Genomic DNA, 23,155 nt, shown 5'->3' with positions numbered 1-23,155 from the left:
CTGGGAGCGCATATGCCCTGGAGTTACGGTGAAATGTATCTTCCTTTACTTCTCAAACATTGATTCCAGATCAGTGCTTGCCCCGTTGGTCCTTATTGGACAGCTGCGGTTATAGCTTGTGGTCACATGACTAGCTCGCGCACGCCTCCTTGTTTGATTGTATCTCCGTATGTGAAGCAGATGACGCACTGAGGCTCAGTGTATGAAGATGGCTCCCTTTCCGGATGAGGTGGATGTTTTTACTGGTCCACATTGGCGCATGAAGCAGCTGGTGGGCCTATACTGCGAAAAGGCATGTATAAATAAACATCGGTCTTTAATTTGGAGTGTGACAAAGGAATTTATGGCGGTGTATGGCCAACGAACGAGTGAACGTCTGCTAGCACGTTAGCTAGCTTGTGTCTGTAGCACTCAGGATTGACTCAGCCGAAGCGAATGAACTAATGGATGATTGTCTCACGACTAAGTTACATTGGCAGCGTTTGTTAGCTCGGTGTAGCGACTAATGGGCATGGAGTTGGCGTTACATCTAGACATTTACATAACCAGTGCTTTAAATCATGTATCGGGTTGCTCCTAGTAAACTTCCAGTAACATCCTCTACCCAGCTAAGACTTGCTAACAGGCTTAGCTAGCTAACGTTAGCTTAAGTAATTTACAAGTTAGCTTGTTATGCAACATGCATTGAGTATCACAACGCAATTTCAAATGTTCCCAGAAACTCTGACAACATTGGAAATTTCCAGGCTGCCTATTAAATTTTCAGCACCTGTAAGATAAGCTCCTTTAGCGACAGTAGCTAACGCACTGTGGGTGTGTAACGGTAAACGTATATCATATACTGCTGTAATGTTAGCAATTGTGTCCTGTTGGGTTTCAAATAGAGGTAACGATTATTCTGATCCAATGGTACCAATGGAGAGGTGCGAATGGATATCTCATAGATCTCAGCATAAACACAGATGACGTTACATTTAATCATAAATTAGTCTTTCTCTTGTTTTCCACAGCTGTCAAAAACCAACTTCTCCAACAACAATGATTTCCGCTCATTTCTTCAGTCACTGTGCGCCACCTTTAAGGAGTTCAAGATGCATGAACAAATCGAGAATGAGTACATTATCGGCCTGTTGCAACAGCGCTGCTGCACTGTGTACAATGTGCACTCCGACAACAAACTCTCGGAGATGTTGTCCCTCTTCGAAAAGGGGTTGCACAGTGTTAAGGTAAATATGCATCGATGTTTTAAAGAACAGTTTATTAGCATGCCGTGGCTCTGCATTCCACTGGCTGCACATTTTTCACATTTTGGCTCAGCAGAAAACAGCAGAGATGGGCTCTGCAGCTGATACCTGATGCTCGCTGGTGGGGTAACAGTCTGTCATTAGAGTAAATATTATGTTAGCCACACAAAGACTGCAGTACCAACAACATCAGAAATTACTTTTATTATTATTATTACTAACTTTTCATGTATACATGTTAATTGTAAAGATGTGTTATTATTATGTAAGTCTTTTGAAAAGCCTAGATGCAGAAAGAAGTGGGCTGAATTGTGTAATTTCAGCCCACAGGCTTGTTTTCGTGATATTGTTCTCTCTCAGTCTATGGGCAAACCCAAAATGAGCTTTCCAGAATTATGCAATTGTTTAAATCTTAACTTCCACTCTGCAGTCAGTTTGTAAAACAGAAATGAACATTCTGTTGCTTTGGATTAAGATCTCGCACTCTGTCCAAGGGTAAAGATGTGTGCCATGAGACAAAACTGTGCTGAGATATTTTTTTATTGTTTGAGTACTTTATTTTGAAACTAGGTCTGAGAAGTCTTAATAAGTCTAATTACTTAAGAAAAACAGGTGACTGCACATTTAGTATTTCAGCTATGAAAAGACTGGACTGCTAGATGTCGTAGATGGGATTGTAAAGAGTTCACAACTGCCATGTTTTTTTAAGGGATTCCATGAATTAATAATCTTTATGTGTTTTTAGAGTGAATATGAGCAGCTTAACTATGCCCAGCAGCTGAAGGAGAGACTGGAAGCTTTCACACAAGACTTTCTGCCACATATGAAGGAAGAAGAAGAGGTATACGATGTTCAAATTTCTATTTATTGGCTATATATATATCTATCAATTTCCCAAAGAATGGGTAAGACTAAATTATGTTCACAAACAACAAAGGCAAAAGCATAAAACATGAGGAAATGCACTTAAAATGTCTTTGTTCATGCCCCAGTGAATTGCACTGTAAGCTGTTTATAAACTAAGGAGATTCATTGCAGGTGTTTCAGCCTATGCTCATGGAGTACTTCACCTATGAGGAGCTCAAGGATATCAAGAAACAGGTGATTGCACAACACTGCAGCCAACAGCAATGGGACTGCGCCGCCGAGGTGCTGAAGGGCTTCAGTCTGTGGAGCCAGGCCGAGGAGCTGCAGAAAGCCTTTAAATACGCCGATCACGAGAAGACAGATTATGGTTAGTGAGTATATTCCTGAAAGTTAAACAGTTTTAATGCAAACAGGCCAAAGGTCATAAGTAATTTTGAAGAAATGCTCCATGTTCCACATAACCTGAAACAAGCAAGCAAATGCAGTCCTTGAGGAGAGAACTATCACCAGTATTCATTACCACGGCTGTGCCAAGTTGAGTTCAGGTGTCAATATACTGGCAACAGCTGGCACATTAACTAGTTCTTCCAGTATGTCTGTGTACAGCAGGCCTCTGAGAGAAAAGCCACGGGTCTGTACACTTTTCAAATGTGGGCACACAGAAACCATTGTACAACAGTGTTGTGGCAGTGAAGATTAACATTTAACGAGTGAAAATGCCAGATGTTGTAGTGCCATCTGGTTAAGCAAAAATGAGATGTTTGAAGCCCAGCAGTGTCGTTCGTCATTCCCAGTCCAGTAGACGTTTTTCACAGCAGACATTTTAACTTGTCAGAGAAAAGCATTGGTGTTGCAAATGACATTAAAAATGGCTCCGTCCTGTTCAAGTGTCCCAGTAACTCATGACATGTGACAGTGAGTCAGCATGCACAATAGCAGGATCCTGAGACCAAGGCGGCTGGTACTCGGCCATCATTCGTTTTAGGATTTACAGCTGTTAAATGTCAAATGACTTCAGTGAGAAAAGCCTGTCCAGGCAGTGCCATGTTTGAACATTTGTCACGGCATTTGTAAAATGTGCGTTTCATAATTTTGGCATTTAAGTCACTTACAAGCGAAGCTGTTCTGTCCTCCTCCTCAGAACTGGAAAAGAACAGGGATTCTTCAGCCCACATCTCCCAGCTTCCTACAGAAATCATGCTGAGACTGTTCCACTATTTGGGCCCTGAAGACCTGTGTCGCTGTAGTCAAGTGAGCCGCTCTTGGTCAGAGCTGGCAAAGACCGGTTCTCTGTGGAGGCACCTCTATCCTGTCCGCTGGGCCAGAGGTAGGCTGAAGCCAGCTGGAACCTGGAGCCTTCAGGAACAAAATATTGTTTAATTTTACTTGCCAAATAAGACCTCATTGCATTCATTTGAGCATGTAGCGATGGTGCACTGCTGTAAAGTGTTTTTCTATCTCAACTGTAGGAGATTACTACAGTGGCCCCCCTGGGGATCTGGACCAGGACCCAGATGATGACTGGGTGAAGAGTCGGCAGAATGAGGGTCGGGCCTATCAGGAGTGGGACGAGGATGCTGATGTTGATGAATCTGGTGAGGTTTTGTCTGCAGGTATTTGTTTACGCTGGTCGGCTGTAAAAGAAGTTTCTGTTCTAAAATATTTAGCAGATAAAGAAGTTTCATTCAGTCTTCATTAACGGTGGTACGAAAAGGCACAGGCGCTGCTGACTGTACTAATGTTTGATTTTCATTGTCAAATCAAAACTAGGGCACGATAGTTTCTGGCCTGTTATCTTTTAGATAGAGGGTAATAAACATATAGTGTTATAAAATCTGTAAGTGTTTGCCCAAGATCCTCACGTACGGCACTCCACACACTCCTTTATCGCCTTCATCTCCTTTATTCACCTTATTAAGAACTGGCACAAAGGTTGCTCCCTCTTGATCTCTGGCTGCACTCTGGAATAAAGGCAGTAAAACAGGCCTGCTGTGTCGCCGTCGGCCGCGCCTAGTTGTCCATTCTTTGAAGGGGAAGATTCGAATTGGTTCTTTATCTTAATTGAATAAACTGTGTCATCTTTGTTCTTGTTCTTTGTCTTGTTAGATGTGTCAGGCCACACGCTGGGCTCCCTGGCAATTAGCACAGCTCAGCGAGAGAAGAGGCTTCTGAACGGGATCATCCAGAACCTCCTGCCAGCCGTGGGTCCGTCTGTCAAATCCATCATTCTGGCGTACAGTTCTACAGTCTCAAGCAAAATGGTATGAAGCACAAAACCTTGTTTTGACACTGTAATCACACAGTATGTAATGAGGAAGATCGTGTCACGTCTGGACTGTTATACCTGCGTTCTCTTTTCAGGTGCGTCAGATCCTCAGTCTCTGTCCCAACATCACTCACCTGGACCTGACCCAGACTGATGTTACAGATTTTGCATTTGACAGGTAAATATTAGAAGTCATTACTACCAATAAGTCATTTTGAATTCTACACAGTGGATTAGTTTTAAATTTGCCAACCCTGGATGCTTCTTTTTCACTCACCACTCATCAGACTGTGTTGTTGTCTTCCTCCCTCCTTCAGCTGGTCATCCCTCGGAGGCTGTCTCTCCCTGGAGCACCTGGATTTGTCCGGTTGTGAGAAGATCACTGATCACACCCTGAAGAAACTGTCTGTCGGGCTGGGCGACCTGACATCATCCACCTGCTTTGACAAGCGCTCAGACCGACGGGCCAAGCTCCTCAAAAGTTCTCCACTGCCCATCACGCTCATAGAGGAGAGGAACCTACATGCCGTGGGGCAGAAGCGGCAGGCCATCATTTTCAAGCACGGGACCAGCCGTTGGGGCTCTGCCTGCACCCCTGCGCGGGTGTGGGTGTTGGACCCCTCAGACCTTGCTGATATTGAAGATGCCGCAGAGTGGAGCCGCCGTAACGGGATGCCTCTGCCCGAGGCAGAGAGCTTTGTAGAGACACAGTTTGTGGGAGGCTCGTGCTGTTGCAGGAGCAGCAGGAGGCGCGGGCACAGGACTGGATCAAATGCCTCCTATTTGCATCAGCAGCTCGCCATGTCGGGGGAAATGTTTTGCGGTCACTCCATCTGCTGCACGAGCGACGCGGCCCTCAGGACTTTTACTGGGCCGCAGTGCGAGTCGGGCCCCACCAGAAGCAGCGCTGCAGAGTTTCGGACTAAATGCTCCTCAACTGGGGGCCTGCAGTGTGGGGGGCGTGAAAACAGGACTGACCAGTCAGAGGCGAAACGCTCACTGAGATTTCTCAGCCTCTCTGGATGTTATCAAGTCACAGATTTGGGCTTGAGGTAAAGATCACGCATCTCTGTTCTTCAAACAAACACTTGTTTCACACTTGAAATAGCACAGTTTCACATACAAATCTGTGTTGACATGGATTTATTTGAGAGGTTAGTGTCTTCAAAAACCGTTGTGATGCAGTGAGATGATTGAGTCATCTGTGATCAGCTGACAAATACAACGTTTTGTCAGGTTGCGTTGATACAGTTGCAAAACAGCATTTAGTGGTAAGTAGCAAGCGTAGTTATTTTCAGTGGCAGCTGTAAACAGAGGATGGTGTAATAACATGTGTGGGTGTTGTCATTTGTGCCAACACTCCACTTATCTCGGTAAACTCCTCCTCCCTGCAACCTTTCTCCCATACGCAGTTTGGGTGTGATCCAGTGGGAGCGGTTTTTCAAGTGGCTGAAAAAGAGTAGAAATGCTGATGATCAGAGAAAGAAGCGGTGCGTTACACGTGCTGCAGTCAGCAGCGTCGCCTTTATTAGGCTAAGACTGGATTATCAGCGTCCATCCAGCCGTTCCCACTGCTGCCGTGTGTGCTGCCGTGGCTGTAACGAGGCGTCGCTGTGTGTTTCAGGGCTCTGTCGCAGCGTGGAGGGCTCCCCGTCCTCGAGCATCTCAACTTGTCCGGCTGCCTCTTCATCACCGAGGTGGGGCTGCAGGAGCTGGTGTCGGCCTGTCCTTCCCTCAATGACGAGCACTTCTATTACTGCGACAACATCGACGGTAACATGTGAAGCTGTCAGGGGTCCTTTTTCCTCTGAAACACACATTTGTACACTGATGATGCAGTAAGGTGCTGTAGACATGTGAATGTAAAAGATCTGTTGCAATGTGTGGCAGCTGTAACAAACATTATTAACCCCACCTGCATAGCATGTGTCCTTGTGTAAGTAACAGATGCTACTGAGGTGGAAGGTAAGTACGCATTACAGTAGCCAGCCAGCATTCACTTCATTTTATTCTTTCTTTCTCTTATAATATGATAATGTGTTTTTAAGTATCGCTGTAGACGGTGTACCTGTGAGCTTGTCCAATGGCATGCAGTTCAGCAGATGACCACTGTGTGGTGTTTCTCTGCAGGTCCTCACGCAGACACGGCCAGCGGCTGCCAGAACCTGCAGTGTGGTTTCAGGGCCTGCTGTCGCTCTGGAGAGTGACCCTGCCGAGCAGCCGACTCTCCTAAAATGTCACGTCTCCTTTTTATCGCACTTTATCCTGGGAATACCAGTTGCTGTATTTTGTGTCACTTAAAAGTGTTTCTGGAACGAAACTGTAACTCTGCTCCCGTTATTTCCACTTCCATCTGTGCTGAATGGAAATAACCTTTTAGAGAAGGAGAATCTGAAGGGGCGTTATTGGTTTTGAAGTGTCTGAAATTCATTCTGGCTCCTTTTTTTTAAGTTTGAAAAATTAAAAAAAAAAAAAAACCTAGGGAAGCTTAAACACCAAGTACTTTGTGTTTTCTGCCAGTTAAACCCTGTTTTTCTCACTCAAACTACGTGAACTGATTTGCAGAAGTCTTCTTCTCCCCTGCTGTGTGTAGTTGATCGTTTCTAATCAGCATAGTGACTGACAGCTGACCCGTGCATCGCAGTGACGTTTTACCTTTTTTTTTAACCTCAAATAAGTGTCAGAGAATTGATCACTGCTTCCCTTTAGACTGAAGCTGGCTGTTGTGGGTGGCTGTCGTGTTTTTGACGGTTACAGCTGAGATTGATCCACCCGCTGCACATGGAGGGCTTTTTCACCCCCATCTGATTCTGATGCTGGTGCAGCCGCCATGCAGTTACTGAGACACCAGTAAAGGATGTACATACAGAGGAGTTGGCACACGATGCTGCAGTGTAGTCTTAACCACCTTAATGATACCTGATACTCACATTCACCAAAACAAACCTTTTTCCTTTTTCTTTATGCACTCAAGTGTTGGACCAATGTTCATATAAGAGGGATTTTAATACGCCCCGCACGAAAGAGCTTTTAGAGGAGCTGAAAGGGGATTTAGAAGAATAACCCTCAGATTGGGAGAAGCCTGCTGTGTGCTCGGTCAGTTTTCAGTAGATTGTGCTCCATCTTTAATCATTCTGCAGCAGGATTTGTTTGCTTGTTCAGAAGTCTTGCATGAGGAGTTCTATTGGAAATAATTCATTAACAACAATAAAAGTATCTTGGGGTTAAAAGCTGTGCTGTTGGTCATTTTTAATTATTTTGTGAACAATGATGGGAAGTAGAAAAGCTTGCATGTGATATTTTAGTGTCTCATCGCCCTGAAAAAACCATAGTAAGAAACATTTTTCAAGAGCCCAATGCACTGAGCTGTCACTACCCAACACAGCTGCTCTGCAGTAAAGCCTAACACTGATGTTGATTTTTAACTCTTCTGTGCTCCCATATATGTCAACATAGATTAAGAAAATAATAAAAACACATTTTAATGCTGTCCAGTGCAACAGCTACACAAGCTATGGCCTCAAATGTGGCTTTTGTCTGACCTAAGAGAACAACTGAACATAATAAGGTTAAGAAAGGTGGGATTCAGTTCAAAGTCTTTGTTGTGGATTTGATGTACAAATACCAAACTGGTAACTATTATTAACATTTACCTGATATACATTATATATATAAGATATACAATATTGTGCAAAAGTACAGTCAGCAGCTTAAATTAAGCTAAAGCTCGTTTTGATGCGCAGTGAGATGAGCGTCTCTGACATCACGTTCGCGTGAGCGAGGCCAGGTACACCCACACCGACAGGACGTTGTTCGGGTAGGCGTGCACGTACACGGCCAGAGCGAACTCCACATTTGATGCCTGAACATTGTGAACTCCAGTGCTGTGCACTGCCTCGATGATGGGCCTGATCTCAGAGAATGGCAGATGCAGGGGGAATCCTGAAATCTGAAAAGAAAAAGCCTGTTAGTGTTAATTTACGACAGGGATTTTTTAATGTGACGCCATGTGCTCGCTGCCAGCTGAGATCACTGAAATGATGGATTTGGGACTGATGACATCATCCAGTGCCTCAGTCCAGTAACTTTTTTCCAGGCACTCCCATCTCACTTCAGTTCTTACCCTGTTGTCTCCCAGCAGGCTCTGCAGCTCGTGGCGGTGCCCCTCGGTCACGTCCCGCCCCCCGCTCAGCTCCAGTTTGGGCAGGAATTGTTTCAGGGTGGTGGTGCAGTAGCGGTTCCAGCGGGTTGGGTGACGAGGTCGCCACTCCATAATCTTCTCCTTCAGGATCTTCTCAATTCTGCGCAGAGTGAGACGGTGAATGCGTGTCATTGAGTGTGGAACGGCAGCCTAACAAATCAGCGTGACTCAGTGCTAACTTGCCTGTCCTGAAGCTCTGCTGCAGCTGCTTTGTCTCCGCGCCAATAAGACAGCTCCTCCGGCTGAAGACAAGGAGATTTAGAAGAGAATATATATAAAAAAAGGCTGCACATAAAACAGGATTACACTGAGATGATGAGCACTCACTTGGACACTTGACAGGCCGGGATGAGAAAAGGATCGGGAGAAAAACGGCTTCCACAGATTGCCTTTTGTGACGTCAAAACTCATCGTCATCGGCGACGTATACTCTTGAATGTTGAGCCACACCTGAATAAAGATTCACAGAAGATTAAATAAACTGCTGGAACATTAAAAATCAAAAGCCACACCATGAACTGGTCGTTTCATGCTGTGTAGTTGCTCTCTCTTCACTCACATTGTCGCCATTGACCAGGCAGCCAACGGTTTGCAGAGGGCAGAAGGTGTCGTACTGTCCGTAGTGCTGACCGCTGCTGGGATTCCAGATCAGGTAGCGGCTCTGCTCGTAAGTCAAGACGTAAGCGGTGGGTCCCTAAGAAAGAAAGATCAGATATTTTTTACAGCTCTTCTCCTTGTAGGAGCTCTGCTGTGACAGATCGTCAGGCACCTGAAACCTCCGCGGGTTCACAAATGATCGTTACACACCTCCGGTATGGCAGTGCCAATTACAAGCCAGGCTTTCTTGCCCATAGACAGGAAGTAGTTGCACAACAGTACAGCATGTTCTTCTTCATCTCCCGCAAGGAGGGTGAGGAATTGCTAAAAAGGAAACACAGAGTACATTAAGACGGGCATTTCCCTCCTCTTACTTCTTCTTCTTCGGGCTCACTCACATCACAGGTGCTCCACAGGTCACAGGCGCCGGAAAACGAAACCCTGTCCGGCAGAGAGGGGATGAGCGAGACATATCGAGCAACCAGGACCTAAAGATGGTACAGTACAGCACATCCAATCAGATAAGAAACAATCACTGCTGAATTTCAGCATCCACTTGAACCAAGCGACTGACCGTGGCCTCCTGGGGGTTATTGGGGAAGGCGTCCAGTAGCTCCTGCGGGGGTTTAAGTGGTCGAATGTAACGCGTGACGAAGACCGTCTTCCCGTTGAGGTCGATGACGGTGGTGATGCAGGGTCGGTCCGGGTAAGCCCGAGCTGCGTCCCTCTCAAACCTCTCTGAAGCCTGCAACAAACGCTCGTCCTCTTGGCTGTCAAACTGCACAAAAAAGGTCAAAGGTTACAGCAGAGGGACACAGGTCAGCGCCGTGTACATGAATTTACCTTAAGAACAATGCGATCATGAATGGGTGAGTAAAACAGCGAGGCTGTTACCTTCACTTCCTTTATCTAGCACATGTAACAGAGCACAAGCAAATAAGTGACACAGAAGGATGACAAATGTTAGTATTAATAAAAAAAAAAATGCTGATGCACCTACTTCTAAAAGCACAGCGAGTAATTGCTTCAAAATAAGGGACCTCTTTTCACTGCAGGATGGGTAGAAGTCAGCTCAGACTTAAGTGACTAACTTCAGTCTCTCATGTGAGCTGTCCCTTGTTTTGATGCAATATGGCAACACAACCTTTTACGACAACAAGTGAAACTGAACATGCTTGGTTGAACACTGACATGGAAACATATGAAATGAAGCAGCCGTTAAGACACACGGACTAATACAAACTGCAACCCTGATTCCACAGAAGTTGGGATGGTGTGTAAAAAGCAAATGAAGTGTTCCTGAGTCCAGCTGTCTTTCCCACAGCATCTCAGCTCTTTTGGAACAGGGTTTGTGCAGGCTGGGCACTACAGAGCACACAGGATCCATTCTTCAGTTTGCACCTAAACGTACCTTTTCCCTCACAGACTCTCCAGGCACCAGCTGAGGTTCGATGGTGATGAAGAGTGTGATGAACGCTCCCTCACTCAGGTTTCGCAGGTGATCGTAACCTCCATTAGTCCCGTGGCTCCGCTCCTTGCTGTACCCCAGCAACACTGCCGGTGTGTTCACCTTGAACGTTCCGTCAATCTGTCAATCGATGGAGTTAAAGGAAAAAAGGTGAGCAGTTCAGGCATTCAGCGTGCTGTTAATAATACGCATCAACAAAGACTCTCACCCTGGACTGAGCATAAATGGTGCTGAAAGGAATCTTGACAGATCCCAACCAGTGCTTCTCCACCTGGGTATGCACGGATTTCCCTTTGTCTTTTTCATTCTGAGGAGCGAAACGTGAGCAACTCATTGAACGTGTTCTGATGTAAGTACTGAGAGCGAGGCGAGAGAATGTGAACTTCTTTACTCACCACTCCAGTTTCATAAACCATCTCATCGAATATGTTAATGAAAACTTCATCTCTGACTGACTGCAAGCTGGCAGTGCTGTAGTCACCGTTTGGAGCGCTGGAGGAAGAAGAAGACGTTTAGTTTTTTAGCGTTATCTGACTCTGTGAAGTGCACTGAGCTGCAGTATCTGAAATCAGTTGTATATTTCTAAATATATATATATATATATATATATAAGTGTGTAAGTAGATACAGCTGGTTTGGAATTGGCCACAAACAGCACCCAGTGGCCATAAAACACTGACAGCGAGTTTGGAATAGCCTGAAAAGCCTTTGAAGTATTTTCCTGGAACCATTTCCAGGATCTTACGGTGTGCTTACACTTCCCCAACGCTGTCTCCAAAGCATAACGTGTGATGCAGTTAATAAGAGCTGGAAGCACTTTCATAATTAACTTCATTCAATGTTTCTGATTAAAGGTAGAAACGCATGCAAAGTAAACATTTCTCGTGGAAAATGAATCACCTGAAAGGAAGCTGCAGCTCCTCGTTCCAGCAGGGGTTCGGTCCTTCAGCGGTGGTTGTTTGAAGCACTGTGCGCTGGAAGGAAACCTCCACAAAGGGCCTCACTTGTACCTGAAACACACCCAGAACAGACATAATGTAGATCCCATGCCAGTGAGGATCTCGCTGCCAATCAGCTGGAAGGCAAAGCGCACTGCACCTGGCTGAGGAGCCAATCGCTGTCCTGCATGGCACTCTGAGACGACTGTCCTGGTTTGCTGTAAAGAACAAAACAAAAACCCGTCGACACGCAGTTCAATGTTTGTCAAAAGCTTTCTTAATGCTCATCTATTGTCTCTGACAGCTGGACGCTCACTTGCTCTGCGGCCTGCGGACGGGGATGTCGTAGGCCCGGATGATGCTGACCAGCAGCTTAATGTCTCCGTCAGACAGATTCTGAGCCGTCACCTTCTTTCTTTCCTTCCTCTGAGGCTTCAGCGGCCGCTTGGGTTCAGCCAGCTTGAAAAGGTTTATTCCCAGAATCCTGATTGTCACAACGAGCAGCTGTTACCACTCAGCCAACAACCAACAGGGGACTGAAAACAAGTCATTTCAACTAATATCACACTGAATGGAAATTATTTACTGAGAGATCAAATGTCTTTCAGAGTGTGGGATGGACTTGTTACCACCATCAGACAGTCCCTCCAGGTTTTTGCAATTTTATGATCACAATGGTTCAACCCCAACTCCTAAATCAGATGGCACGTTGTGTAAAATATAATTAAAACAGAATGTGATCATTTGTTCTTCCTTTTTGACATATACAAAATATAAATATATTAAATGTTTTTCACCTCCTCAGCTTCATTGATTTTTGTAAATATCTGTTTATTCTGAATTTGATGTATGTTTCAAACAAGTTGGGACACCTGTTTGGATCATTCCACAGGTAAACAGGCTCATTGATAACAGGTGATAGCATCATGATTGGGTATGAAAGGGGCGTCCTGGAAAGGCTCAGTCGTTCATGAGCGAGGCTGGAGCGAGGTTCACCTCTTTGTGAACACACGATTGGATGAAGTTTGTTCGCAAATGACTGCGTTCTGTTTTAATTTACTTTTTACACAGCGTCCCAACTTATCCAGAATCAAGGTTGTAGTTTTGAGGCCATATTTACATCAACATTACCTTTTTCGTATTGTTGGGACCACTAAGGTGAAAAGGGGATTATGTGGTGTGTTGCTCATTATGCATCTAGCGTGCATTACTACTGGAGCTACACAGGATTAAACTGTGGCACAGTTGGCGACCAGGAAGAGGATTGCTCAAGAGTTTGAACAAAGGAAACATGGCAACAAAACTGTGCCCCATGTCCCATGGTGCCCTGCAAAGTGTTTAAGTACATGTTGTGAAGCTGTAGTTGTAAATATGATATTGTAAATATCATTGCAATATCATAACTGTGTTAAAATATTAACTCTCAAAAGATGCTAGACACATTTATAGAACTAGTGACTTTTACAAATCTGTGCAATTTAGCAAGAAAAACAATTCAAAATAAACTTAAATTCATCTTAATTTTTGGTGAAATCATCTGCAAAATCCTGGAAGGACTGAATACTACACAATGATTGTACTGGTACTCAGGGTTCAAACTAAATGAAGGAACAGAGACACAGAAAAAAAGAAAACTCTAAGCACATACCCTGGACCTGCACCACTGTTAACAATGCACAGCAGAAGAATAACAGAAAAATGGAACAGAAAAGATTATAGCATTCACTTTCAATAATGTAAAAAATGTGCAAAGTAACACCTGACAGCATGACTGCCGTTGACATAAATTACTGCGTATAAATCTGCACACATGCTATCAAAGCCTGAAATGAATTTCTGATTTGTTGTTATCGTGTCCATATGTTATGAAACCTCTCTAAGACACTGCCTTGAACAGTTCCAGGGGAGAGTATTACTCAGCCAGGGGAATGTAGTGTTGAGTTCAAGATCAAACAGGCTGAACCAGCCCCAGGCCAAGAAACATACTTACATCAGCCTCTGATTTATACAGTCCCTGTCACTCTCTCTGATAGGTTGATTTGACTGTTGATCCCACAGTGCAAAGTAATCCAACTGATCTAACCTTTCCTTTACAACTTGAGCAGGGAGTTCAGGCACTCTGCAATTTTTCAACGCGTTTTGACAAGAGGAACAAGCGTTAGATATACAGAAATGATGAATTACAACATGTACGAAGTAGCACTTTGTATACATGCTTCAGTGACTATTTTGTGATTGGCCAGAAAGAAATATTACAGTAACATGCATAACACAAACATGAAAGGCATGTCCGCTGTGAAAGGTGGGAGTGAAAAGTGAGTCAGTGACGTCGGAGTTTACCCAATGCTTGGTATCTCCTCTTCTATCACCAAGTCGGACAGAAGGTAGTGATGCTTGGCAAGAACGAATCTGTTCATGGCAGATTCTCGGATCTGTGGGGAAACAGCAGGATTATACAGCACTTAGCGCTGTTAGTGCTAAAGATTATGGTACGGCAAACACGTTTCCATCACAGGAGCGACTCACCTTCTGAAGCTGTTTGGACACTAATGCTCTGTGTGAATCCAAATGGTCTTTAGTGTCGATTATCTCTCCTTCTTTCAGTCTCTTCTCGTATTCCTGAAGTCATTTTTAACCGAAAGGAAAAAAACAATAATTAGCTTAATACAGCGGTCATGCATCCTCATTCTATCCATAATGTTCTGCATCACAGTGAATGTTTGAAGGCTGACCTGGAACACCTTATCAGTGACCTCCCTCTCCAGAGCAGGAACACACTTGTAATTTCTAAACTCTGCCACTTCCTGGTTCCTGAGCCTGAGCAGGCGAAATCTCTTGGACCTGTCCAACTCTTCATCAGTCACAAAGTTAAACTCCTCCTGCAGCTGCTCTAGACGGAAGTACTCTGGAGCCGTTACCTCTCCGCTGCTGGCCACCTGGTGAACCACGGGTGCAAAGAAAGACGCCATGATTTCCGTGCAAAAAATAAAAACAGAAAGTCTCCCAGATGGTTGACACCTAACTCACAAGACTGTATTCAGATACCCACCTTTAGCAGCTGCATGATGGAGGCGTTTTTTGGATCGTTGGGGTCCAGTCGTGACTGTGTGGCCCACTCTCCAATTTTTTTCATGTCATATAGTCCAGATGCACCAATATACGTGACGGCATCAAGACGGCCCAAGCCACTGAAAACAGAGACAGAAAGTGATTAATACAACTAAAGACCAGTTACCACTGAGGGACAAACTTAAACTACAGACTGCATACTCAATACAGAAGGTGAAGCTTATTCTCAGGTGATACGGCTTTTCACTTGCACACACGAACAGATGCATTCAGGTGCTTGTAGGAAGCTCTGACATCAATGCTTTGTGAATTTGCATGAACAATGAATGAGCCTTGTGATTCATTAATGAGCTTCGTTATCAGAATACACAAACAAATAAGCAAACATGGGATCTGTAGTGGCACGGCGACATTAATGTGGCTGTTCAGCATTTCCCAGCTGTTGAGTTGCTGTACGCTTTAGCACAGATGACATTTCAGAAACTCCTCCAGCTGCGCAGCCTTTGACTCAGAAATGAAGCTGAAAGTTAAACATGAATGACTTCCAGCATTAAACAAGTTTCAAGTCTGAGCAAGTCGCCAAGTTCATATCATGCTGAGATAAAAGTGAAACCACATGCTGCCTGGAGGGCAGGATAATGCATTTCTGATTATAAACACCTGTGGTATGCTTTGGAGAACGCTCAGCCGTGATATAAATCCTATAGAATGTCTAGTTCAAGTGCTAAAACGTGCAAAACCACCAGTACCATCCTTTAAGTGGCATTACCTGTGTATGCCGGCAGGTTGTTGAGACACAGGAGGGGCCAGTGGTACGTCATCATCCCCGATCCCCCAAGAGACGCAGCATGACAGCTTCCCAGAAGTCAACAGGGTCTGTTTGTTACTGCCATCAGCCTCAAAGGAGAGAGGCACGTCTGACGAGGCGCACAGAGAGGACGAGAGACAGGAAGACAGAGACGGAAACCACTGAAAGGTGCCTGTCCAACAAATGTGGCGGCTATGAATCGCATTCAAACACAGGTGTTATGTCTGGAGTGGGAAGATATCAGTGAGCCACAGTGTTTCAGGTCAAATGAAGGTGTTTACCACTTCCTACGCCCTCGTGGTCGAACATCACTCTCTGGTTGCTGCTAAACTCGAATTCCTCCAGCGGGACGTTGCCCGTCACAACAGAGGGTTCTGGCACTGGGACGAACACTTGAGCCAGGAGGAAGCATGATGAGCCAATCTCCTCAAACACCTACTCATAGACAGCACACACAAACACACAGAAATGAGAAAAGAATACAGTCCATGCAGTGATGGATCGAGCAGACAGACAGCGGCAGCATGCTCAGTGTTTCTGTACTGCACCTGCAAATTGATGCTCTGAGGACAGTTAACGATCTTGAGGTTGAAAATCTGGCCAAAGTGCACCCTGAAGTCAGTGTTCAGGGAGCGGCTGTCCGTTCGGGAAACTTCTTTATCATTGTACAGTATCTTGGTGAAGAGAGAGCGCCTGGCGACATCCTCCCTTCGAGCTATTTCCGCCCTGAAATGAGGAATAAGCATGATGTAAACAAAACAAGTAAACAACCTGTCAGTGGGTGACTGGGTTTATTTTCTATATGCCAACATATTTACTGAAAAACTCTTGAAAGAAGTAGAACTGAAGCTAAAATCTCTTGGCCTTCCTTGCTGGTTCTTCCTTTCTGCTCTTACCTCGGGCAGAGTTCACTGGCCGTGATGTTTCCAGATGCAGACAGCTCAGGGATCAAGATGGCCTCTCCCGGTTTCCTGCGTATCCTGGAGGCTTTCTCTCTGACCCGCTGCTCTATAGAGTCAAACTCCGGCTTCTCCGGTGGCTCCGGCTTTGGGGGACCCTCTTCATCGAGCCCTTCTGGTTCGCTCCCCTCCTGATCTTCGTCTTCTTCTTCTGTGTCATCCTGAGCCTGGCTTTTCTTCCTCTTTTTTCTCTTCTTCTTTTTGGCTTTCTGAACATATGATGTGTGTGTATTAAGACAGTATGTATGTTTCCACACAAGGTACAAGGCTGTCTTGAAACCAGACTTTGAACTTTGATTATTATTCTTCCCGAGAGCAAATGTTATAGCAGAAATGATTCTATTAAACTGATTGTGCTAAGCTAAGCTAAATAAATGCTGAATATGTAGGTTCTACAGTCTGTCTGATACTGGATTTTTGAGGCTGATACTGACATATCTAAAACGTAAACACATGACATGTGACCAAGATATAGCACATACATAATCCTACTTTGGCATTTTTATTATTATTATTACTTCCTGTATCAGGCTTCACAGTACTGATACATCTGCAGGAAGCTAATATCAGTCGATTTATCAGCAGGTACCTGTTTCCTTCTCCAGAGCTTCCACTCCTCCAGCTGTTTCTTGTACTCCGCCAACTTCCTCTGGTAGTCCTCATCGCTCTCTGCCTCCAATTCAACAACCTCTGCCATAATTTCATCTTCGTACTCTCGCTCATCTGACGCCCGGTCCACGTTCTCTCTGGAGCAAGAAAGCCAAAAAATTAATGACACGGGTACAAGAACCTGTAGAGCAACACACATTATTCAGCAAGCCTTTCTTAGCGGTAGCAGTTTCACATCAGAAAGGGCTGTTTGACAGTAAGGTGAGAATAATATAAACATAGTGTACATTTCTATGTATAATTACAGACATTACCTTCTGAGGTAGAGCTTGTAGGGCGTGTTGGTAAACTTCTGAAAGTCTCTCAGGGCCTTGATCTCTTTCCACACTTTAACTATGTTCTTCAGGAGAGTCCTGTCTTTCTCCTGCTCACTGTCTCGCAGCTGCCGAGTGTTCCTGTGATATCAAAAACACAGCCATGAAGTCACGGTGCTAAAGGGCACCTGGTTCTAGACTGAGCAGGATCTGGATAGAACACGATCAGGGTACTCACCTAACCTCCAGACTGTACTCAGATATCCTCTGCTGCATGGCTGGAGTGACGCTCTGCCCGCCATGGATGTCAAGCATGTTCCGCAGTGCACTCCTCAATCCATTCAACTACAGCAAACACAAAACACACCAGATATACAGTGTATCCGCCATATTTGGTACATACGAGATGTTTTTTAATGTTTTCAGCTTCACAGAGGAGCTGCATTACTGCACAAACACAGTCAGCTGATGAAGTTAACCTTGTCAGTGAGGTGTCCTGTAAGATTATTGTGCTGCCTGGTGAGGTACTGATCATACAGCTGAGCCAGACGGGCCCCCAGGACGTGTTCGCGACTGAAGAGAGGGTGATGGGAGAAGATCAGCCCAGAGACATCGACATCAAGCTGGTAGTCTCCTTCAGGGTCCGCTGCTCCGGCGATGTACAGATTTGCATACTTGGACTTCAGCGCCTGGCGGATAGAACAACATCATCCATCATGCAGTGTTCTGGAAAATTATAACATAATGAAATCTACTCAGCGCTTGTGTGTCTCTAAGTATGTGTGCGAGCTTTAAGGAGGCATGAAATAGTTGGCTAGATTGATAACATCACCAGAGAGTGCTGTAATGAAAAGTCATGCATGACAGCATTGTATCATAAACACTCAACTGAGCTACAACGAATGCTGTTTTCCAGATGATCACACATGACAGCTGCATCTCCAGAATAAAAATAAATACATATGAAGACAGGAGTCCTTTGATGATACTGACCGGAAATCTGCTTGCTTCCCACTCAGACACTCCCAACCAGCGGCCCACATCCGAACACTATTTTGGATGTGTCACATGTGTCACATGTTTGTCATATTATGCCTCTATGGTCAGTCACGCCATTTCAAAATCTGAGATTAACGAATTTATTAGTGTGAACAAAGTATAGAATTAGCTGAAGATGTACCAGAGATGTAACATACACACCTAACCATTACTAACCACCGCATGCAGTATCCAACATTTACTTAAAACTAATAATCCAAAGACGGAACAAAATGACTGTAGCTTTTCCAAAGATGGATTAAAGGGACCGCCCCAAAACCAAAACACTCCTGAGAGGTATTTTCTACTTTCTACTTTCTACTGTGACATATCTTTGGTGAGTGTCAGATATTGAAGGCAATATTATTCTTATCAGACCCCACAAGAAGACGAGATTGTTAATATTATGTGATAACCATCTAAGGAGGCTTTGCCACAAATTTGAACACAGAATCCAACATGTCAAAAACTCCAACTTCTTTGTGCCCGCTGATTAATGTCAGTCCTAAAACCAGCCTAAAGAGACACTACCACCACCAGCTGGACAGGTGTGGTGCTGTAGACCATGGTGACTTGTGGGATATACTTAATTCTGACCACTGCTTTGAAGTGATGTTAGGAAAAATGCGCACTGTGTGCTGGCATTTTCTGATTTTCTACTACCTGCATTATGTGAATGTAAACGGCAGGTTTAAACTCTTCTTTCTTGTTTCTGTTCCAGCTCCTCTTCAAAAGCTATTTCCACGGTGCCAACAATGCCCAGCTGGAGGTTTGATGTAGCTGTATATTGTCTGAAGAGATTATATCACAGATGTGCCAGCCTCCACCTCTGCTCTATTCTCTGATAACAGATGCCTCCCCCTCCCTGTTCCTTTGTACCAAATGCCAAACTGCCCTTTTGCTTTTTTAAAAAAATGGCACTCAAGTCTGAGGGAGCCACAATGTGCTCAGTGTATGAATGTCTACGGCGCCTCAGATGTGGCAAATGAATGGAGTGATCGAAGTGGGAGTCGCAGCGGGCGTGTGTCTGACCTTCCTGTACACAGTTTGCAGCGCAGGGTCCAGGTCCTCCTCCATCTGGAAGAGAGGGGGTCTCGTGGATGATTCCTTTATGGGGTCAGGCAGAGCCATGATCCGGCCATCATCTCCAAACCATTTCTTGCCCTTCATAAATAAAAGATATACTTTCAAGAATTCCACAATGAAGCCAGTGACAGTCAAGCTGTCTGACGTGTTGGTCGAGATTACCTCCTCCATTTTCAAAATGCGGTTCTCCAGAATGTTCTCATTGGTCAGGGATACAGGAGGCCTCTCCCCGACGTACAGACCCTCGTCCTCCAGATAACGAGGCTTCATGTTTTCAGGCAGTTTTACGGAAGTTGGGACTGTGACAACAACAGATACGTTTTTTTTTAAGGATTGTTCATATTCTGGACAGAACATTAACGCTGACATCACAGTGTCTGAAAGCTGTGGATGTGAATCAGGCGGTTTTGTAGATCACAGAATACCTGCTCGAAAACTTGGCGTGAAGAGAAGTTCACTTTCTTGCTGAATAAGCCTCCTGTATCCAACATAGTCTGCCTTCCTCACTTCCAGGTAGTCCTGGGACGACTGCTGAGTGACGAACAAATCCTCCTCTTCATCTTGCACTAGTGGAGCTTCTTCCCTCTACGACGAGGTGAAGAATATGAGGTGTTTGGAATCTACTCAGACCAGGTGGAAATAATCACAGTACACACTGAGAATTTCTTTTCTCTTACCTGATCTTCATTTTCATCTTGATTATCTTCTTCTACTTCATCTTCCTGCTCTTCAGCGTCTTCTCCCCCTCCTTCTTCATCTGCGTCCTCCTCAGCTGCTTTATTCTGTTTCTGTCTTTTCCTGCTAATCTTCTCAGTCCCATCTTTTGGATCTGGCTCAAAGTTGAATGTAAAGAAGTTGTACGCCTCCTCGGCAGTCGGTAGGCCTTTTTCTGCCTGTATTTGCAAAGAATAAATAAATAAAAACAACAACAACACAAATCATTTCTTCTTAAAATGATTGCAATCTTGTTTACAGCCTTACTCGTCTTGCTGCATCTCGGAACTTGACCCCGGTGCTGGGGGCCAGAGGGGCATCATGTCTTCCAGCTCTGACTGGATCAACCTGTAAAACACTGGGGGTTAAACCTCCACTGCTGAATTGGGTTACATGAATACAACCATGGCTCAAAGTCCCCATGAAGCCACAGCTGAGGTAGATACTCACCTCTCTGTCAAACCTCGTCACAGTGTCTCTGTCTCTGAGGCTCTGTAGGCGGCTGGGAGGCTCCAGAGAGGCCTCCTGCTGTTGAAGGCTCTCACCTTTAGACTGGAACAAAGAGGCCATACTTCAGCACTAATTTGCAAAAACACATTTTTGCAAAACAGGTGGTTTTGGAATGGGATCTCTTTCATAAATGTATTCAACACAGGCTAGTTTGTGAAGAGCTGGGTTTACTCTGGCTGCTTTTAATTTCTCCTCCAAGCGGCGCGTCACAAAGTCATCTAAATGCTGAGAGCCAGGAGAATGCTGACTTCTTGAGGAGAGACCTAGAAGACAAAGCACATCATGAGGCAATAATTAAATTTATTACCCAGCACTGTATTGTAACTAACACTGACTGTCTCATTTTACACTGAGAGCCTCTCAGTTTTGTTGACTTTTCTTTGATACATTTATTTAAATCATAATTTTCTTATTTTTAGTGTAATTTAACTTGGCCATAGTTAAAAATAAATGGCTGTATTTTGATAACTTTAGGTCATTTTGTTAAGTAAAAACACCAAAAACATCTTTATATGCAGCAAAGCAAAGGGTCATACAGTATTGCTTTGGTATGGGTGATTTTAAATGACGGAACAGCCAAAAAGCATGACAGGAGAGAGGCAAGTTTAAAGAAGACGTGGACACAAACCTCTTAGAGAACCAGTCGGAGGTCTTGATGAAGCCACAGGGTCAGCTGCCTTGTCAGCTGATCCCTCATCTTCACTGCGGTGCCGAATGGTGGAGATCTCCTCCACGGCATCATCATCATCATGGTACTCCTGAGCTGAGGACCGCTCAAGCAGCTGATGGATGCCAAGAGACAGAATTATGAGTAAATATACTGTTGGACAGTTTAAGTGGGTACTATGAAATAGTTATTAATGGTGTTACAGAATGAGAGCTGAGGGTGAAAGAGGAAGATGTACCCTTTTCTTCTGCCTCTCTCTCTGAGCCCTTAACGTGCGTTTCAGTGTCTCTCCTGGGTCTTCCTCACTGCTTTGAGGTTCCTGGTGCAACAAAGGAATCCAGTTCAGACAAACAGCAACAGCCAGACCGCATATGTAAACTGTACTACTGTTTAAACTGCTATTTAGCACAGCTGGTTCACTGGCAGGGGGAAGAGAGAGGGAGATTGTTGTGGAGCAGCCAGGAGCACACGGGAGGGCAACTACAGCCTACAGGCGAAGCTACACAACACACACCAACCTTCATTGCAGTCTGTAGTTTCCCCTTACTCGTTTTGGTGGACGGAACCAGAGCCTGTCGAGTATAATTAGATTAACTAAAGCGTTAGCAGCTCTTTTCTCCGTGTCCCTGTGTGTTTCTGACTCTGAGTGTGTATGAAATGAGCCGCCCCTCCATGTCATGTTGAGTCTTGTCAAGCGGTGCTCTAGTTCAGTTTCCGCTGGGTGAATGAACTCAATGGGACTACTGTCCGTCCACAGAAACAACAGAATATATGTTTATCTGCAGTAACAGGAATTAAGGATATTACCTGAATGTCGTCCTCATTTTTATTCTTTACCAACGTTTCTTGCAGAGCGCGACGTTTCTTTCGCAGTTTTTCTCGAATGTCACTAGAACAGATGTAGAAGTAGTCATTGAGCTAACGTTAGCTTACGTAGCTGTATGTGGCAGACGTGTAGCTAGCTAGCTAACCACATTAAAGTGGTTAATAGCAGAAACCAAGAAGGCAACAAGTAACGTTAACGGTAACTTACCTCGGGGAGGCCAGGGTGGCGATGATAGTTGTCTTTCCAGTAACTTAACGATAGCTAATTCATGCAGAAAGCGAGCTATGCCCAGTGGTGTTGCGGTCTAGTCTCAGTTATAACCGGATAACTTACTCTTACAATGTATGTATCCCTGCGCTCGTATCACTTGCAGCAAAGTTTGAAACGTTATTTTTTTTGAGCAAGATATTTTCTCTCAATACTCAGCAAACAAGCACCGTTACCGCTGCCTAGTAACGAGATAAACTACTTCTCGACCTACCTTGAAAGTCAGCGCCGATTCATCCTAACATGGTCAGTTTTGGATTTTCGTTCGTGGGAAGAACTGTCAATCAAATAACTTAGTTCCGTAGTGTACCGCCTACTACGGAGTCCGAAAAGTCACGAAAGCGCAAAGCGGTAATTCTCCCCTCTAGCTGTTGATATTTGGCATTATTGCCAATTAAAACAACACAACGGACTCGTTTTGACGTTTCATATCTTTTGCAGTGTCTTTGTCTCACACATGCTTCAGGTTTGCCATTTCGTAAAGAATAACAACCAAATAAAGCTCTACCTGTCAACAATGTTTATTTTAAGTTATTCTTGATCCAACTTGCACTCTAAACAAATTAATCAGATTTTTCATCAAGATTTATTAAATAATATATTTTCAAATCAGTAGGTGAGTCCCAATAGTAATAATATAACTAGCAGTACAAACATTTGTATAAAAATATAGTCTGACCATAGCATATGTTTAATAATAAAACAAC

At 44.4% G+C, this 23,155-nt stretch overlaps 2 protein-coding genes across 3 annotated transcripts; one reads left to right on the top strand and one right to left on the bottom strand.

Annotated features, from left to right (window-relative positions):
• Nucleotides 1-163: 163 nt before the first annotated feature.
• fbxl5 (F-box and leucine-rich repeat protein 5) lies at nt 164-7,609 on the top strand. Of its 2 annotated transcripts, XR_011602095.1 has the most exons (12): nt 164-292; nt 1,011-1,226; nt 1,990-2,085; nt 2,283-2,478; nt 3,253-3,438; nt 3,581-3,706; nt 4,218-4,372; nt 4,473-4,555; nt 4,695-5,429; nt 6,002-6,150; nt 6,508-7,056; nt 7,087-7,609. XR_011602095.1 is itself a non-coding variant. In XM_070960123.1 (11 exons), exons 1-11 carry the CDS (start codon nt 203-205, stop codon nt 6,582-6,584), a joined length of 2,109 nt encoding a protein of 702 aa, XP_070816224.1. In that variant the 5' UTR covers nt 164-202; the 3' UTR covers nt 6,585-7,609. The 2 variants fall into 2 exon arrangements, 1 of the variants encoding a protein (XP_070816224.1); XM_070960123.1 differs by having other exon boundaries at nt 6,508-7,609.
• On the bottom strand, nt 7,596-22,672 carry cc2d2a (coiled-coil and C2 domain containing 2A). Its single transcript, XM_070960121.1, has 40 exons — nt 22,389-22,672; nt 22,163-22,244; nt 21,874-21,927; nt 21,594-21,674; nt 21,317-21,470; nt 20,860-20,951; nt 20,629-20,730; nt 20,446-20,526; nt 20,142-20,357; nt 19,890-20,049; nt 19,627-19,763; nt 19,411-19,542; nt 17,820-18,029; nt 17,579-17,685; nt 17,341-17,481; nt 17,007-17,163; nt 16,355-16,626; nt 16,007-16,184; nt 15,740-15,893; nt 15,420-15,567; nt 14,631-14,769; nt 14,314-14,517; nt 14,108-14,200; nt 13,922-14,013; nt 13,230-13,244; nt 11,898-12,065; nt 11,742-11,799; nt 11,544-11,653; nt 11,039-11,135; nt 10,852-10,950; nt 10,587-10,763; nt 10,070-10,084; nt 9,750-9,953; nt 9,574-9,663; nt 9,386-9,499; nt 9,138-9,272; nt 8,906-9,028; nt 8,762-8,820; nt 8,501-8,678; nt 7,596-8,326 (listed from the first exon to the last, which is right to left on the bottom strand). Exons 3-40 carry the CDS (start codon nt 21,877-21,879, stop codon nt 8,141-8,143), a joined length of 4,884 nt encoding a protein of 1,627 aa, XP_070816222.1. The 5' UTR covers nt 21,880-21,927; nt 22,163-22,244; nt 22,389-22,672; the 3' UTR covers nt 7,596-8,140.
• Between the last annotated feature and the right edge of the window lie 483 nt (nt 22,673-23,155).

The sequence above is a fragment of the Chaetodon trifascialis genome, chromosome 4, assembly GCF_039877785.1.
Source record: "Chaetodon trifascialis isolate fChaTrf1 chromosome 4, fChaTrf1.hap1, whole genome shotgun sequence".
NCBI lineage: Eukaryota > Metazoa > Chordata > Actinopteri > Chaetodontiformes > Chaetodontidae > Chaetodon > Chaetodon trifascialis.
The sequence above is the reverse complement of the archived record's forward strand: the minus strand, read 5'-3'. Positions and strand labels throughout refer to the sequence as shown.